The sequence below is a fragment of the Scleropages formosus genome, chromosome 9 (genome assembly GCF_900964775.1).
Source record: "Scleropages formosus chromosome 9, fSclFor1.1, whole genome shotgun sequence".
Classification (NCBI taxonomy): domain Eukaryota; kingdom Metazoa; phylum Chordata; class Actinopteri; order Osteoglossiformes; family Osteoglossidae; genus Scleropages; species Scleropages formosus.
In genome coordinates this window covers 14,848,518-14,865,141 of record NC_041814.1, presented here as the reverse complement: position 1 = coordinate 14,865,141, position 16,624 = coordinate 14,848,518, and the positions used below count along the sequence as shown (strand labels likewise).

Sequence of the window (16,624 nt, the reverse complement as noted above, 5' to 3'; positions counted from 1 at the left end):
AATTCCTTAAAGAATTCTTTTTCTGTTATTAGACAGTTTTGTATTTTGATTTTTTTCTGCAAATTGTTCGTTTTGTTCTGATTTACTGTTTTGCAAGAAAAAGTTGCTTAAGCTGACATTCACTCAGCTGAATCCAGCTTTCTGCATAAATCTTTGTTGTGATGTCAATACTTTGCTAGTGAGTGTTAAGCAAAGATGTGAGTATAACTAAGGTGACTTAATACTTGGATTTGAACATTATCTCATATCAACAATGAAAGCAGTGATTAAATGAAGCATGTTTATGTTGGCGTATTTGACATGCTAATGTTAGCTATAATTTGAATGAACAGTGTGAATAATCAGTTAATGTAACAGTCCAGTTTGCCTTTGTTTCGGCTGATGAAAGCTGAGGTAGGAGAAGGAAAAACTTGGTTTTCTAGTTGTTGCAGTGACTTTGTGAACTCTTTGGAATTGTCTGGATTTCTGCATGAATGGCTTTTAAAAGGTGATATGATGTTCAAATAATATAAGTAATAATTAGTCTGTAAAAACAAGCAGCACAAAAAGTGTTTTCTTCTTTCAGGGTTTCCAATCAATGAGACACATTCTTGCAGCTCAACATGTATTTCTGGATGCTGAGAAGCTCTGACCTGCTGTCCTTGTCTGAAGGATTTCCCATATTGCACATTTTATATCTACCTATGTTGCTTACTGTTTTTGGAAACAAGAAAATCAAAGCTATGAGTCACAGATGTCTTGTATTGGTTTTTTTTCCACGTAGGGATGAAATCTTTGTTTAGAAATATTGCTCATTTTTTTTTCTCCTTTTTAAATTATAACTATTTTTGAAAATGTACTAGTTCTGTGAAGATTGTTAGACTTCTCACAGATTTGTTTTTACTGAAGGTTTTTGCTGTTACTGGGTCTTCACATCACTGTCATACCTGCAATGTGAGAAATAAAACCAGGTGTCTGCCTCTGCTACATGTGAAGAGGGATGGCAACTTCAGGCTTACAAAATGACACAACCCATTTTGGAGTGTGTCAAAATTCTTACACACAGTTGGTCACTGACATGCCTTTGTCTGAATGGGTCTGTACATTTTGAACAGCTGAGGCTTCCTCTAGTTGAACCTGGTCTTGCCTTGGAATTTGCTGAAGCTAAGAGCAGTGTAATTCTGGGGGTTATCATGGGTTTTACTGGTTCTGTTCTGATTTACTGCAGAATTGCCCAGGCTGATTCTGTGTTGTATGTCTGACTCTCCTTATGCTTTGTGTATTTTCCCCATTTTGAATAATTGTAAATCGTATTCTTAAATCCATTCTGGTAATAATCCCTGTAAATGGGGAGCCATAATTAAAAGTCAGCTATGCTCATGTTCTGTGCAATCATAATGAACATTCAGGGACTGGACTAAGGGTTTACATTTTTGCCAACAGCTAATCCATCTAAAACTGAAGTACATCTACAACTGTACATCTATGGTCTTTTATATGAAATGGCTGGCAGTTTTTTTGTTAAATGTGCAAAAAATTGTAGGTATAGATGATATTTTATTTTATCTGGCTGTTGATGGTTTGGTTTGGCTTTGATTTATTACTGACCTTAATGCTAACGTAATGATACCTGTCACTTTTATTTTGCCTAAAATTGTTTTCTTACCATAGGGAGAAACGGTTGTGAATCCCCCCCCCCCCCCTTCTTTTTCTCACCTTTTAAACCTAGAAGCGATTATGACTCTTGGGAAGGGAGCTGCTGCAGCAGACCCACTTTGTCCCCTGCACGCGTGTGTCCCTGCGAGCCAAGGATGTGCGCATTGCAGTGGGATTCTGGTGGGGTGGGGGTGTTGCTGTCTGCAGAGGTAATGGTGCAGAAAGGCTGCAGTTACAGCACAGTCGGTCTTTTGCAGAATAGAAAGACATACTTCTGTGATTTTGTGTTCTCTTTTTATCTATGTGCAGTGTGTTTTCTCTTAACTCCCAAACAGCTGCATTGTGGTAGGAGTCCTTGTCTTAGGTGAAACCACCTAACCACCCTCTTGTCTCGGGTGTCGTGCATAAAGTGCTGTTCTTTCTATCTTAACGATTTCCTCTAGCTTTGAGCAGATGTTTTGCATTTGTGAGCCCATTGTTGACGTCACAGCCTGCTGAAATTCAAAATGAACTGCTCTGTCATTCTTCGCCATACTGTTGCAGGATTTCATAGGACTTTACAGGCAGCTTGTTCCAGTTGTATTTATGGCAGTAGTGTTTCAATTGAGTCTCCCAGAAGCAGAGAGAGAGGCCTAAGGGAGGAAGTTGTCTTAGCATGTAGGAATGTATTTGTCAGAGCTCATATAAACTATGAATTTAGTCCAAGAGGTAGGGTTATGTCAACATGAAATGCTCTGCTGTGAATGAAAACACAGGCATGGAACTGTCCATATGTATACTTGACTAGTGATATTGGTTTATTTACAGGATTAATGTCCCCTCGTCTCCTTGGATTGCTTGCAGACTTTGTATTCTTTTCAGTGTGTTCTCCACCTTAGTACAGCTGACGGTATATACTTAAAACAAACTTTGGAGACATTAGACATTTATATGGAAACACTGCAACAATAAAGTGTGCGTTTCTTAGACCAGGCTACACAGGTCAGGAACAGCCAGGTCGAATTAGCAATCATTAGAAATACCTTGGAGTTACTGGCTTTTTAGTATCATCAACTTTCTCCTTAGATGAAAAAACTGGCAAAACTGAGATACAATGTGAGCCAGTGAAAACAGAGTTGGTATGAGCAGTTAACCTTGAGAATCATGGGATTGGGAACAAGGCTTCTGCGTTTGACCCGTAACAAATAGCCAAATAATGTTTTCATTGGCATTCCATTGGACAGTCAACATGGATTTTCCTTGAGAGAACTTGAGAACGTGTTTAATGACTACACCATTTATTTAGCTGACACCTTTCTCCAAGGCAGCCTACAATCTCAGGTTTATACAATGTAAAGCGACATACAATTGTTCAACCATTTATACAGCAGAGTATTCTTACTGGAGCAATTCATGGTGAAAACTTTGATCAGTGGGGCCACAAAAGGAGTAGGATTTGATCTGGGAATCTTCACCCTTCAAAGTAACAGAAACCATCACTGTCAGAACATACAGATATAACTGAACGTATGAGAACCTATGAAGTGCACTTATTTGTAATGTAAATTTAAATGATTATTAAAGAAATGGTGTGTGTATAATTATAAATAAATAAATAAAATATGGTATGAGTGTTTGATGCTCTCCTGAAGATTTTCCACTCGGTGAGTTCAGTTGGTAGACCTCATGGCAGACCTCATGGCTGCTTTAATAAAATTATAATCTTTTTTGTACATGTAAATTACTAATTTGAATACCAGTATACCAAGGATAAAGTTAGCAAAGAGAATTTATAATCCTTGGATAGAAAAATGTGCTTGACTAACTTTTTCTGTAATTTCAGAGACAAAATTGTTTCCTTGTACTCATGTATTTTTTGAAGTATTAAAATAGTCTTGCATATTGCAAACACAAAAGAGGAAATATTACTTCAGACTGTCTGCTGTGTTTCATTTCATTAAGGCAACACAATCCTCCAGCCTCAATTTCACATTTGGTACAATTGTGGAGGATATTGAATCTCTTGTGAGATGAGTCCATAATTACTGCGGAGCTTTTTAATCAATCTCAAGGCTTGTTTTTTCATGAAACTAGCCACCCTGCCCCCACAGTCCCCAGCTCTCGCTGTTGCAAAGCCCATGTTAGCTGTGATTCAAGGGCCAGTGACTGTCAGCTCCCCTCCACAATTCACTGTTTCACAGCACCTAATCCATATCCCACTCTGCAGCTTTCTCTTGCTTTGCTTTTACTCAGTTGTTTTAGTGACATTTCTAGTTTTGGGAGAAAGGGGTGCATGCAGAAAAGCAATTTGAATTTAATCAAATCAATTGATTCTGCTTAATAAGATCACTTATTTCAACTTATTTCGTCCCTCAGTTGTAGCAATATGGTCAGTCCCCCCCCCCCGCGTGCTTCTGCTAAGTCATGAGAAGTTTGAGTATTTTGAGACTTCGGTGGTCGTGTCATCCCTTCAAGATGCTAAGTTGTACCCCTCCAGCTTGCCCCTGCATTGCTGCAGTAACGTGTTACTGCTGGCAGTTTTGGATCAGGCTGATTTTAAAGCAGTTCAGTGCTTGTTTGCCACAGTTAACCCTCTCTTCTCAGTTCTATCCATTAAAATGAACACTGCTCTTTTCTTCCCCCATGGCTTTAATTATTTTGCAGGAAGTGGCTAAATGAGTGCAAAGTCAGGATTTGTAGTTGTATGCCAGACCAATGTGTCCTACAGCCACTGTACTGAACAACCACAGTCATTAAACAACAGGCCCAAAAATGTCTTCGTCATTTGTCAACGTGAGGGGGTTGTCTTCTGGTTATTGTTGCGTCACACCTTTTTCAGCTATGGTAATTCCTGATTCCATCATTTGGTGTTTGCTTGAACACTTACAATATGAAAATGTGTGCAATAGTATGAAGTATTTAACAAGTAATTTAGTAGTGGTAGCCACGATAAAGCAAGTGGTTGTTTGTGCTTTGAGAACCACTGTCTATGGCAAGTGTATGCTTTCATTACTTGCTTACATGGAAATATGTCGTGGTATTTTCATTAGCAGGAAAGCATTGTTTTGAACAATAATATGCACTGAAGAACCACCTACTTATTATACCAAGTAGCTTGCTGATCCAAATTGTTTATTTTAAGAGTAAACCGTAAACAGAAAAAAAACATGTATTTCTGAAGTTTTAAATGTTTATGAATGTGTGTAATGTTGGAAAAATGTAGCTGTGCATCTTTTTGTAGCAGTGGATTTTCTGTAGTTTGCCTTTCTTGATTGCCTCATTTGGACTATGCGCCTTTCTATGAAAAGGGAAGATTTTTTTCGGAACCTTCCCAGGCCACGGTAGTCATTTTAGGATGCAGTAGGCACAGAACTGTAGGTCGGTGAGATCAAGTTACACCTTGTTAGTTTCTTTCCAGTTTAGTTGAGAGAGGCTGATCAGATCCCATTTGGAAGATGTCCTTTAGCTATGCCTATGTTCACGTGAATTGGTTACAGGAATCCTGTTTTCGAGAGCTGGCTTCTCATATAGGTGTTGCCTTAGGATGCATTATCTTCCATTGTACTCCAGTCTGTTTTTTTTTTTTTTTTATTTTTTTATTATTAAAATGCCCACTGTGGTGAAAGGCAGTGTGATAGTAATTTACTGGTATCCAGGCTGAGAACCCAGGGCTGATAAATACAGCAAAACCAAATGGAGGATTAAAGGTGGTTCTGAGCCGCTCTCAGGCACTTAAGCTGCAGGCGATGAGGTATGGGGCTGGGTTATTGCCCCCTGCCTCCCAGGTACACAGTTATGAAATGTTTGAAAACAGACGCGAGGGTAATTGCGAAAAGGTGTCTCTAATATGACTTAAATTTTACACATTTCTGTCCCTTCAGGAGCTGTGCTCATCATCTTGTCATTTCAGCAATCCTGCTGGCTTAGTGTTGCCTTGTCCTCTTTAAAACCACATGGTTTTTTTTTTTTTTTGTTTTCTCTCAGCTTTCTGTGTGGAAGCACAGTGTTCTCTAAGGAGCTAATGGAAGTGCCACAGTGGAAGCAGTTGGCGTTGGGAGCACTGGAATGGAATGGAGTGGAGGTGGATGAAGACTGCTTTTTTGCTCTTGTGCATCTAGGGAGATGTTCCTGCCTCTCCCATAAACTGCTGTGATGCATCACTTGACTTGTACTCTTATGCAGGGGCCTTGAAAGATGCTCAGTGACACAGCTCACACCTCTACACTGTATGTTTAATTAGCTTGGCATTCTTATTGATGCATTTTGAATGCATCTAATAGGGTTGTGAACTCCTGGGACTTAGACCTGTAACTTTTAACATATAGATGTTATGTGGGGTTTTAGTGATGTTTGGGGTTTTCAGATGGGTGGGGAACACTCATTATATTTCCCATTGAAAATTATGGAAAATAGGCTCCTGGTATCAGAAAATTCCATATCTGCAGAATTTTCAGGAACGGATTAGTTTCGTAAATTGAGGATTACTTGTGTATAGTTCTGTGTAATAGAGAATAAGTAACATTGCACATATACTGTAAACAGCAGCGAATTTACTAAATTGAGGTTAACATCATCACTTATACAGTGCAAATCCTTTGTGGCTGTATGGCTTAAGATTCTTGTGGTTCATAAGTAGGATGAGGTACCGTGATACTCCACTGTGGTAATCTCTGAAGAAAAGTAGCTTGGTGTCCATTCTTAAGGTGATGGCTCTAGTGACTAGATGCTATCGGTGGCAGGAGACAATGGAGTAAGTCCTCACTAATGAAACTATTAGTCACAGCTGACAGTGAGCCAGTTTTGCTGGCTTAAGGCTATTTGTGAACTTTGCTTTCATTAGTGAAAAAGGGCAGGCTTGTCAGCTACTGTGGATCTGGGTGGCCAAGCAACACTTTTAATGGGATCTGGCAGGGATTTCTGATGATACCAGTCTTTAGAATTCCCCGTGCAACTCAGCAGGTAGCACTCATAGCGCTACACTTCTTCTGTCGTCACATGGTTGTTGTTCTCATCAAAGGTGTGTGTGCATGTACAGAACTTCCAACAAACCATGTGGGTCATACCAGTATTTTGGCAAAATAATGCCTTTGCTCTGTGTGGGCGGCACGGTGGCACAGCGAGTAGCGCTGCTGTCTCACAGCGCCTGGGTAGTGCGAGAGAAAGTAGGTTCAATCCCCGCTCAGTCTGTGTGGAGTTTGCATGTTCTCCCGGTGTCTGCGTGGGTTCACTCCGGGTGCTCTGGTTTCCTCCCTCCGTCCAAAGATATGCTGTTCAGGTTCCCCCATAGTGTGTGAGTGACAGAGAAAGAGTGTTTCACTGATGTATGGGTGAGTGACCCATTGTAAGGTAGTGTATCTAGCAGTGTAAGTCACCTTGGTGACTAAGGTGTATGGGCTGGTAACACTACATAGTATCCATTGTAAGTTGCTTTTGAGAAAAGCGTCTAAGTGAATAAATCTTAATGTGTAAATAAAATAAATGAATAAACAGGCAGAATAATGCCTTTGACATGTGTACTGATAAAAGGCGTTGACTGGTTCAGTTAGCTCATACGCAGACAGCTGTGATGTGTCCTCCTGGGGTTGCCTGGAGAAGATGACATCTCAGCAACAAACCCTCATTCAGAGGTTCAACTGGTGCCATATTGTAGCGTCCCTCCCAGAGCCCTATCTTTCCCTCTGTCCTTCAGGAGTTTGGTCAACGTGGGCCTGGCAGCTCCCTCCCATAGCTGCGGTTGGCAGATTAGGGAGCGCATGAAAGCTGCGGTAGGGGGAGGGGACCCAGCAAACCAAAATAAGCAAACATAAATGGTCTGTAGTCTTCAGCATCGGACCGCCATGAAGGAACAGGTGGATCGAATTGAAAAGGAATTGAAACAATATGAGATATGAGCAGTTGTTAAGCTAGCGGCCGAAGCCTTGTTTAAGCCACACCCTTCACAATTAAAAAAAAAAAAAAAGTACACATTTATTTACTTAGGAATCACTTTCTGGTTGTAAGATGCAAGGTGATTTGTGGCTGAGACAGGGCTTGGGTCCTTGGGGGGTGTTTATCATTTGGAGTCCTTTTCTGACGGACTCCCTGGGAACCTCTCCGCAGTTGTAAATTCAGGAAGGCTGTCCTGTCCTTGTCTTCATGGTAACAGAAACATTGACAAAAACATAGACTCACATAAGCCTTTGGGCCAGACTATAGCATTGCCTTCTGTTTTACTGATTATTGAAGAAATTGATTTTTAACTACACTGCACAAAAACTTTCCTCCTCTTTTTTGTTTGTCAAAGAGAGCAGACTTGGGGAGCTGACAGGCTCATGTTACTCTTAGAAACGATGCTAACTTTTTTGCAGGATGCCTGAAGTTGGATGTCATCATTTTGTTACTTGAGTGTTTATAGGGGTCATTTCAGCATACAAGAGTGCGGTCTGTTGTTATAGGTTTGGTTTCTAGGTTATTGCACTGTTCTGCTGTTAGGAATAAGTGCTCCTGCTGTGGGGCACGAAGGGACGTTGTGCTCGTTCACTTTGCTGATCTGCAGGTGTACAATGGTGTTGATGCTGACGCAGGCATCGCCCCAGGTAGCGCTGGCATGACTCGTCACTCCATGATTCCTCGGCATGTATGTTGCTCAGTCCACCTGAAGATGTGTGAGGAGTGTGGTTCACAGAAGGCTTGTGCCAGCTGTCTGAAACACCCTTCTGGGGTGCTGGAGGAGTCTGTTGAAAGATGGAACAGCAAGCACCATGCCTCTGCACAGCTAAAAACCACCACTGGATGTTACAGTGGATTCAATTTCGCCAGGGTTGTACACCTGCTCTGTTCAAGATCAGGAGCTCAGAAGTCTATGAGGTTTGAGTCATTTATCATATGTTTAGAGATGTACTTTTATAGCACAGCAAAGTGGGGCTGATTGGCTCATATTTACACAGGAAATTGGTTTACCAGATCTGAGCACTGGGTTGTCAACATATATTGGAAGGGGCAAGAACATTCTGGAAGGACTTAATCTTTTTGTGTTGTCTGGCAGCAGTGGATTCTTAGGGCGGAAAACTCTCTTTCATGACAGGGCTGCTGGGAGAAGAATGTTGATCTTCCCTGCTGTCAGGAGTTTGACATAAGAGCTGGCATGTGTATAATTAGTGGCGGAATAGTAAAGCGACTACACTTCAGCTTGAAGGGCCAGGAGGGGATCTCTTGGTGTTTTTCAGATAGGTGCTAAATAACTGCAGCAGCGATGTAACAAAAACATAAATAACTTGTGTTCTTCCTGTCCATTTCCTCAAAGACCAGAATGTCTTTCTCCCAGTTGAGCTCTTTTCAAGTGAAAGAGTTGCAAATATTTACTGCTAGTTCGTTCTCTGTGCCACATTGACCTTTGGAGCGATGCAGTGTAAACAAGTTGCTGTTGCCTCAGTAGCTCACAGTCACTTGCGTGGGCCCTGAGGCCCAGTGTGAAATAGTCTTATGGTAGCCAGGTTTATTGCTGTTCCGCTGCACTGTTTACCACAGTCAGTGTACTGGAACCTCAAGCATTTCCATGTGTATCAGGATACAGGTCCTTGCAAGCAGACTTGTGAATGCGAGACTTCATATTAGTTTGGAACAGATGATCATATGAGGCTGAACCAAAGTGGTTGTTGAGATCATGACTGGGCATGCAAGCTCTGGTTTTCTCTGCACCGGAGCTCAAACTCGCGTGAGCACAGACGAGTGTTTTGACTTGTGTTGGCCCCCCGTGGGGTTGGAGCAGCCCTGCGGTGGATTCGTTGATTTATGTAATGTGTAATGGTTTTTTAAGAGCTTCCTCTAGGATGGAGATAGGAAGGAAGGCAGTACAGATAGATGTGTACACTGACAGCTGTTATAGATTGAAGATGTGGATGTGGTATAATGTGAGGCCTCTTCGTTAATGCACCTTACAAGGTGGATGTGGTGTAAATAACTCCACATGGTAGTGTAGTGGAGCAGGCTGGAAGCAAAGCACAAGTAACTGCAGCCAGTGATTGATATACTGTAGCCTTAAAATAGCCTTCATTCCCACCCATACTGCAGCTGAGGTAGATTACAATGTTTGTTAGGTATATAGATTGTGTTGAAGTGCAGTGAAGGCTATATCTGTTGCCAAAGTCCCCCCCCCTGTATTTTCAGTAAATGAGGGGAATTATGTCCAAGACTGACAAATATAGTGGTGTGTATAATTTTAGGATGAAACTGAATTTCTGAGCCCTGTGGGTAAAGACAAAGTACTGACCAAGTGGGATTTTTCCGGGAAAGACTTACTTGTCACACAGAAACCAAACAAGGACAGTGTAATACTCCCAAATGTCAACTGTACTGCAATTATTATTATTAGCACCTAGGAGGTGAACTCTACCTCCTCAGCTGGATGTAGTTTGCCAGACTGAGCAAGTAGCTTAGTGGTCAAAGCTGTATTGTTGTTTTCAGGGCTCCCCACCAAGATGCATAAATCACTGTAAAAGCAGCAGTGCAGTTTTTGCAGTTGCACTACAAGATGGGTAACTTATGGTACAAGTAACTGCACACCAAACTGTATATACACACACACACACACACACACACATTTTCAGAATCGCTTGTCCCATATGGGGTCGCGGGGAACCGGAGCCAAGCCGGTAACACAGGGCGTAAGGCCGGAGGGGGAGGGGACACACCCAGGACGGGACGCCAGTTCGTCGCAAGGCACCCCAAGCGGGACTTGAACCCCAGACCCACCGGAGAGCAGGACTGTGGTCCAACCCACTGCGCCACCGCACCCCTTCCAAACTGTATAAATCATTTGTTTTCCCTGAGGCCCCCATCCCAGTTTAAGATGTTTTTTTCCTTTTTCTTTCAAATATGCTGCCAATCTGCAGCAGCAGAAAGTCTTTAGACCCAGTTCAGCAGTGCAGGAGTTAAACTAGCCTCAGATCAGCTAATTTGTGCAAAATGTCTCATTTATCGCTATGTGTTTGTTCTGTATACAGTTACTCAGTCAAGCTCTGTTGGATTTGGAGGAAATGAGTCATACCATTCAAAAATGCCTTTCTGAATGGCATCATGGCCTTCTAATGAGGACACAGGGACAGTCATGACTGGTTTGGAATGACTTGCATGTGAAAAGAGTATTTTACTGGAATTTCAAAGCCTGGACAGTGTTTGTGTGTTCACTTGTCTCTACATGATGTGCTGGAGATCCTTTGCTTGGTTTTGTCACCAGGCAAAACCACGATACCAGGCCATGCCAGCCCCTGATGATCGCAGGCACCCCCTGGCAGAAGTAGTAGCACTGCATCCAGTTCCTGATGCACTTAGAGCACATCCCCAGGCTAGTCTTTGGAGAAACATAGAGGAACCAGGGGATGTGTGGGAAGAGGAGTGAGCCAGAGCCTAATGATGAACCCCCCCCACAAAAAAACAATCCTTAATGAAGCTCATGTGAAGCTGCAAAGTGGAATTGTGAGTAGTCTCAGGCCTCCCTCGCTCACCCATAAAACCACTGCTGTGTGCGCTGTATGTGGGTGAGAGCCAGTACAATGGTGTCCCACAGCAGTGGAAAATACGTGTGTATCATAGGAGGTGAGTTTGGGGTGTGGGTTATTATGTGTGCTAGCTATGATGTTGATCATTTCCCTAGTGGCAGTGTTTCATGCATCTGATACTGTGGTTATTGCAGACTTGGCTGCATCACACGCAAACAGCTTGGACTATAAATCTTAATATAAACAGAAATAACATTGTTGGCGTATGTGTTTATGCTGCTCCTGTGTAGTCAGTCAGCCTTTTCAAACCACCAGCCAGCATGTCTGTACCTAAAATGCTTGGTTTTGAATACATGGTGTTTTCATTTGTTACATTAATGCTCAAATCACACTTTCATCCAGAGCAGTATACACCCCTTTTACAGCTTTGTTTATTCATACGTATGTCTGCTTGTGTCGTGATGCAGGAGAAGTCAGAAAGCTTTTTTTATAAAGGAATATTAGGGGTTCCCTTCTAACCTTTGTGCTGCCAAATACGTTTAGTGACTGTTCGGCAAAACTGGACTGACTTCGTAAATGTTATTTCTTAGATTGATGTTTTTCCTTTTGTTTAGTTTCCTTTCTTCCCCCACGGATGTCTGGCTTCTTCTCATGGTGTTTCAGTTTATTTTTATAAATTATCCCTGCCAATGTACTTGCCGAAGAAGGCTTAACACTGAAGATAGCAATAAGCAAATGGACATATAGAATGTCCTACCGTGTCCTTTACTTTTGAGTGAAAAGGCAATCCTGAATAAGCTTACGTCATTCACTAAACAAGTCAGATGGAGAGGTTTGCTTCTGTACCCACCACCCAGATGTGCATCCACCTACTTTTAATGAGGCTTTGCTGTGAGTGGAGATCCATGTCTTGCTTCAAGCTCCTGACAACCCAAGCTCATTAACTGCTTGCCTTTCCTGTTGACCGCTAAACTGAACTCCTTGAGTACCATGTCCATTGCTCCAGATGTGCTGCTGTTACGCTGGCACTCTCCTTAGTTATACACGTGTGCGTATGGCTGTATAAAGAACACTGCCTGTGTGGAGCCTCTTCTCAGTGGAGAATTCCTTGTGTTAGGAATCGTTGCAGTTGTCAGCATCTTTAGAACACCCATGTTGCCGCTCCGTTGTGGGTCTTGTTTTGGGAATGATGTGCTCTGTGGGTGGCTCACCATCAGTGTTCCTCCTTTTTTTTTTTTTTTTTTTTTTTTTGTCCCTCCCCACAGAAAGAGTTTGCAGCACCGCCTCCACTCCTCTTCCGGAAGCTCAGTAACCCTGATCTGTCGCCTGCAGCGGGAAAGGCACGACTCCAGCGGCAGTTAAGTCAGGACGACAGCCGTGACAGGCGCAACAGCATGGCCAGCGGCCTTACCGGTGAGGATGCATCGTAATGTATACTCGCTACTCACTGTTGACAGGGCAACTTGCCACGCATGGATGTGTGTATTTACCGTTTTCTTTTTCTTTATTTTGTTAGCCGCATTGCAGAAGCATCAATGTGTGTAGAGCTGTTGTCAGGATACCAGTTGGTCTGATTCTTAGTTTTCCGTTATTGTGGCTTACACAGGTCCATAGTGTTAACACGCAGTGAATGAGTAATAACAACCAGAATGCCCCGGCTGGCTTATGAAAACTGACAGTCATTAGGTAGGGTGCTTCCTCTGGTCTGACACCCATGGGATAAATCTGAGATAGGATAATTTGTTTCACAGCATCTAGTGTGTCACTTCACATAGCCGCTTGGTGTCATCATTCAGGCATCCATCAGGCCAGAATCTCTGTCTGTGCACATTTCTCTCACTTAAATCTGTTTGTTACATCAGGAGGTTTTACATGTTCACAGGGCATTCAGGAAGTATTCAGACCCCTTCACATTTTTTATTTTGCAGCCTTATACTAAAATCATTTGAATTCATTTTCCCCTCATCAGTTTACACTCAATACCACATAATGACAAAGCGAAAACAGGATTTTACGAATTTTTTGCAGATTTATGAAAAACAACTGAAATATCACATTGACCTAAGCATTCAGACCATCTACTTAGTTGAAGTACCTTTGGCAGCCATTACAGCCTCGAGTCTTCTTGGGTATTGCACGACAAGCTTTGCACATCTAGACTTGCATTTACATACCTTTTGTGTAGATGTAGATAGTGTTAACACACACACACACACACACACACACACACACATTTTCCGAACCGCTCGTCCCATACGGGGTCGCGGGGAACCGGAGCCTACCCGGTAACACGGCGTAAGACCGGAGGGGGAGGGGACACACCCAGGACGGGACGCCAGTCCCTCGCAAGGCACCCCAAGCGGGACCCACTGGAGAGCAGGACCGTGTTAACACATGCAATTAATTTGTACAGTCTTAGCTTTACCCAGGGACTCTCAAATTTATTATTGTTTTGTTTGAAAAAGCAAAAATGGATGCCCATGCATGAATGACACCTGTGATCATGTCACATGTGCACTGAACTTAATAGTGAGCTACGTTAGCCCTCTCCCAGATGACATTCCCCAGATACCCCCTCAGTATCTCGGTGACAAAGTGCCCTCGAGTGAGAAAGTGTGAGCATACAGCTTGTAAGTTAATTGAAACTGTAAAGTGTGTGATTGTGTTTGTTTTTGTAGCTTTCTTATAAGTGCTGACAGTGCATTTTTCAAACATTTTTCTGCCTCATGAGCTGTTGCTGTTTTGTGTAAACAAGTGTACAGTAGCGTTCCATAAGGTTTAAGAAGACTATATGTGGCTTTTTGCTTTGTACAACTTAAATCCCTGTCTTGGTGCAAGTTATAACTCCATGGTGTGTGTATTTATTTAAGCTGATACCTTTGATCAAAGTGCGCACACAACTTGCTATAGTACCTGCTGGTTGTACGTGTGTATATGTGCGCATTATATGAATTTTCTTACGTAAATACAGTAGTTATTAATTTGGCTTGTGAACATTTTTAGTCCAAAAACATCAATATGTCAAGTGGACAATCTGCTGTACTGGTGAAAATGTCACCTGAAAAAGACTTGTGCATTGCACATTAAATTCTTTCTGTGCAGGTGGTTCTGTGCCACTCAGTTCAGTGTCCATGTAGAGGTTTTCATCATGTTAAGGGCACGTGTCCCGCAAAAGGGGACGACTAAATATTCAGCACATCTCTCCCTCATCTCTCGTGCATATCTATAGCATGTGTGTATAAGTATGTGTATTTATCTGATTGTGTGATCTTTTCCTCCTTCAGGAAAGCAGCTCCTTCCCCTATCCAGTAGTTTACATGGAGGGGTGAGCCAGCTGGTCCAGCCACCCTCTGGGGAGCCCAACAACCTGGTGCGCATGAGGAGCCAGGCCCTGGGCCAGTCTGCCCCCTCACTCACCGCTGGCCTGGTAAGCGTTCTGCTCTGTGCCCACTTGACAAAAGTTCATGCTAACACACATGGGAGATGCAGATACATGCACAGAGCTCCCTCAGTGTGCTCATTCACATTAGCATGAATGCAATGCCATAACTGTCTCCAATAGCTTATATGACCATAGTGTCATTGTGTGTAGGTTTTCTCCATTTCACCTGCCTATAGGAAGTAGTTCTCTTCTATAAATGGTGAATAATGATTAATAGAACAATACATTGGCTAATGGAGCATGAAAAAGCCAGAGGAGCGCTGTGTACAGTTGCACATTTTTAATACAGCACAGTGTGCAGTGGTGAAATGGCTCCCCTTGCTGTATGTGTGGTGCACTGTTTTTCAGGTGCGTAGCTTCGCCAACATGTATTACTATACAGTGCATATAATCCCTTACCGTGCCTGTTCGCACATTCGGGGTTCCAGTTATATAGAAAAGGATATTAATGGGTATGAGGTCCATCTAAAACAATTTTTATTTTGCCTCCCTGTTACTAAAAACTTGAAGCATGCTGCTTGTGCATTTGTTGAAATGGACCTCAGACTTTCTGAGCACTAGATGGCAGCATAACTTATATTTAAAACAAAAGCTAGTATTCTAAATAATTTTCTCACTGTCTGTATATCTATATGTATACGTGTGTGTGTGTGTGTGTGTGTGTGTGTGTGTGTGTGTGTGTATTTTGTTTATATAATATATATATTTTATATACATACACATAAATAGGAAAATACACACACACACACACATTGCTCGAACCACTTGTCCCACACGGGGTCGCGGGGAGCCAGAGCCCAACCCGACAACACAGGGTGGAAGGCTGGAGGGGGAGGGGACGCACCCAGGATGGAATGCCAGTCCGTCGCAAGGCACCCCAAGTGGGACTTGAACCCCAGATCCACTGGAGAGCAGGACCTGGTCCAACCCATGTGCCACTGCACCACCATGCCCCCCCCCAGGAAAATATACTAAGGGTTTTTTTTTTTTTTTTTTTTAACTATAACTTTTTTTGCTAACTTTAGGCTTTGATGTTTTTAGAGTTGCTCTTCAAATCATGTGTATTACTGGAATTTGCAAAAAAAAAAAGTGCTAAAGGTTTTTTCTCATCAAGTAAAAATCTAACTAAACACATATTTAGAGGTTAGTAGGGTACTGAGATTAAGTGTAGGTGGAGCACGCTGACTGAGCCATACACCTTGTTATTCCATTGTTTTAAATGATGAAAAATGAAATGGGATGAGTACAGTCATCCCTGATTAGCATTGCCTCTTTTCACTGTTCCAGCTTCATCATGTTGTGATTTAATACCTAAAACCATAAAGGTACATTGTGTGTTCCTCCCGTGAAGTCTCTGACTGATTTCTGTAACAGCCTCTGTAGTGTATTACAATATATGTTAGATCTGATGAGTGTAGCATATAATTTTGAAAAAATCCAAGATATTTTTTATTTTTTTTTGCCACTTCAGTAGTCTCAACAGTGATCTGTGGTGAGGGCGCAGGGCATTAGGCAGAATCATTAGCATGTTTTGAAACGTACATGATTTGCAATTTAACAGTGCAATGAGCCTCTTTTGTGGAACTGAAATAATTGCTGCAGGGAATGCTGGCATTCTACCCAAATTCCACCTCATCACTGAAACCTACTCAGCAGGTCACAAGGGACCCATTTTTCCTTTGAAATGCTTCATGGTCTGGAGGACCATGTGCTGTCTCTTCCTCATTTAATTTGCAATTAGCATTTTACTTCTCTCAGAAATTCTTTTATGTCTCTGTTAGACAACAAAGAGCCTAGAAAAGGTTGAGCAGCCTCTTCTATGGAGCGAGGACCTGTCTTGAGACTTCATTTGACTGTGTGTTTGGGTTTGTTTCCAGTGAATTGCCTTATGGGTTGATTTCCAAGAGCTGACAAATAGCTGATGAGGACCTTCGTCCCCTATCCTTCATCACCCTGTCTCCATTGTGCTGCTGTCTCACGCAGGAAGCAGAAAACATTTTGAAACATGTGGGTCATGCGCTTGCTCATGTGGCTACAGTGCAGCACGTTCAGCTGTATGAAACACAGCTTTTGCTCCACAGACTGCCCCTGT

General features: G+C 42.3%; 1 protein-coding gene across 5 annotated transcripts in view; it reads left to right on the top strand.

Moving 5' to 3' along the window:
• Positions 1 to 16,624, top strand: part of mast2 (microtubule associated serine/threonine kinase 2) — a 103,232-nt gene that overhangs the window by 9,963 nt on the left and 76,645 nt on the right. For all 5 annotated transcript variants that reach the window (XM_018754188.2, XM_018754187.2, XM_018754185.2 and 2 more), the window contains exons 2-3: positions 12,356 to 12,503; positions 14,375 to 14,517. In XM_018754188.2, the coding sequence (XP_018609704.1) occupies positions 12,356 to 12,503; positions 14,375 to 14,517 (291 nt within the window). The remainder of the gene's footprint in view (positions 1 to 12,355; positions 12,504 to 14,374; positions 14,518 to 16,624) is intronic.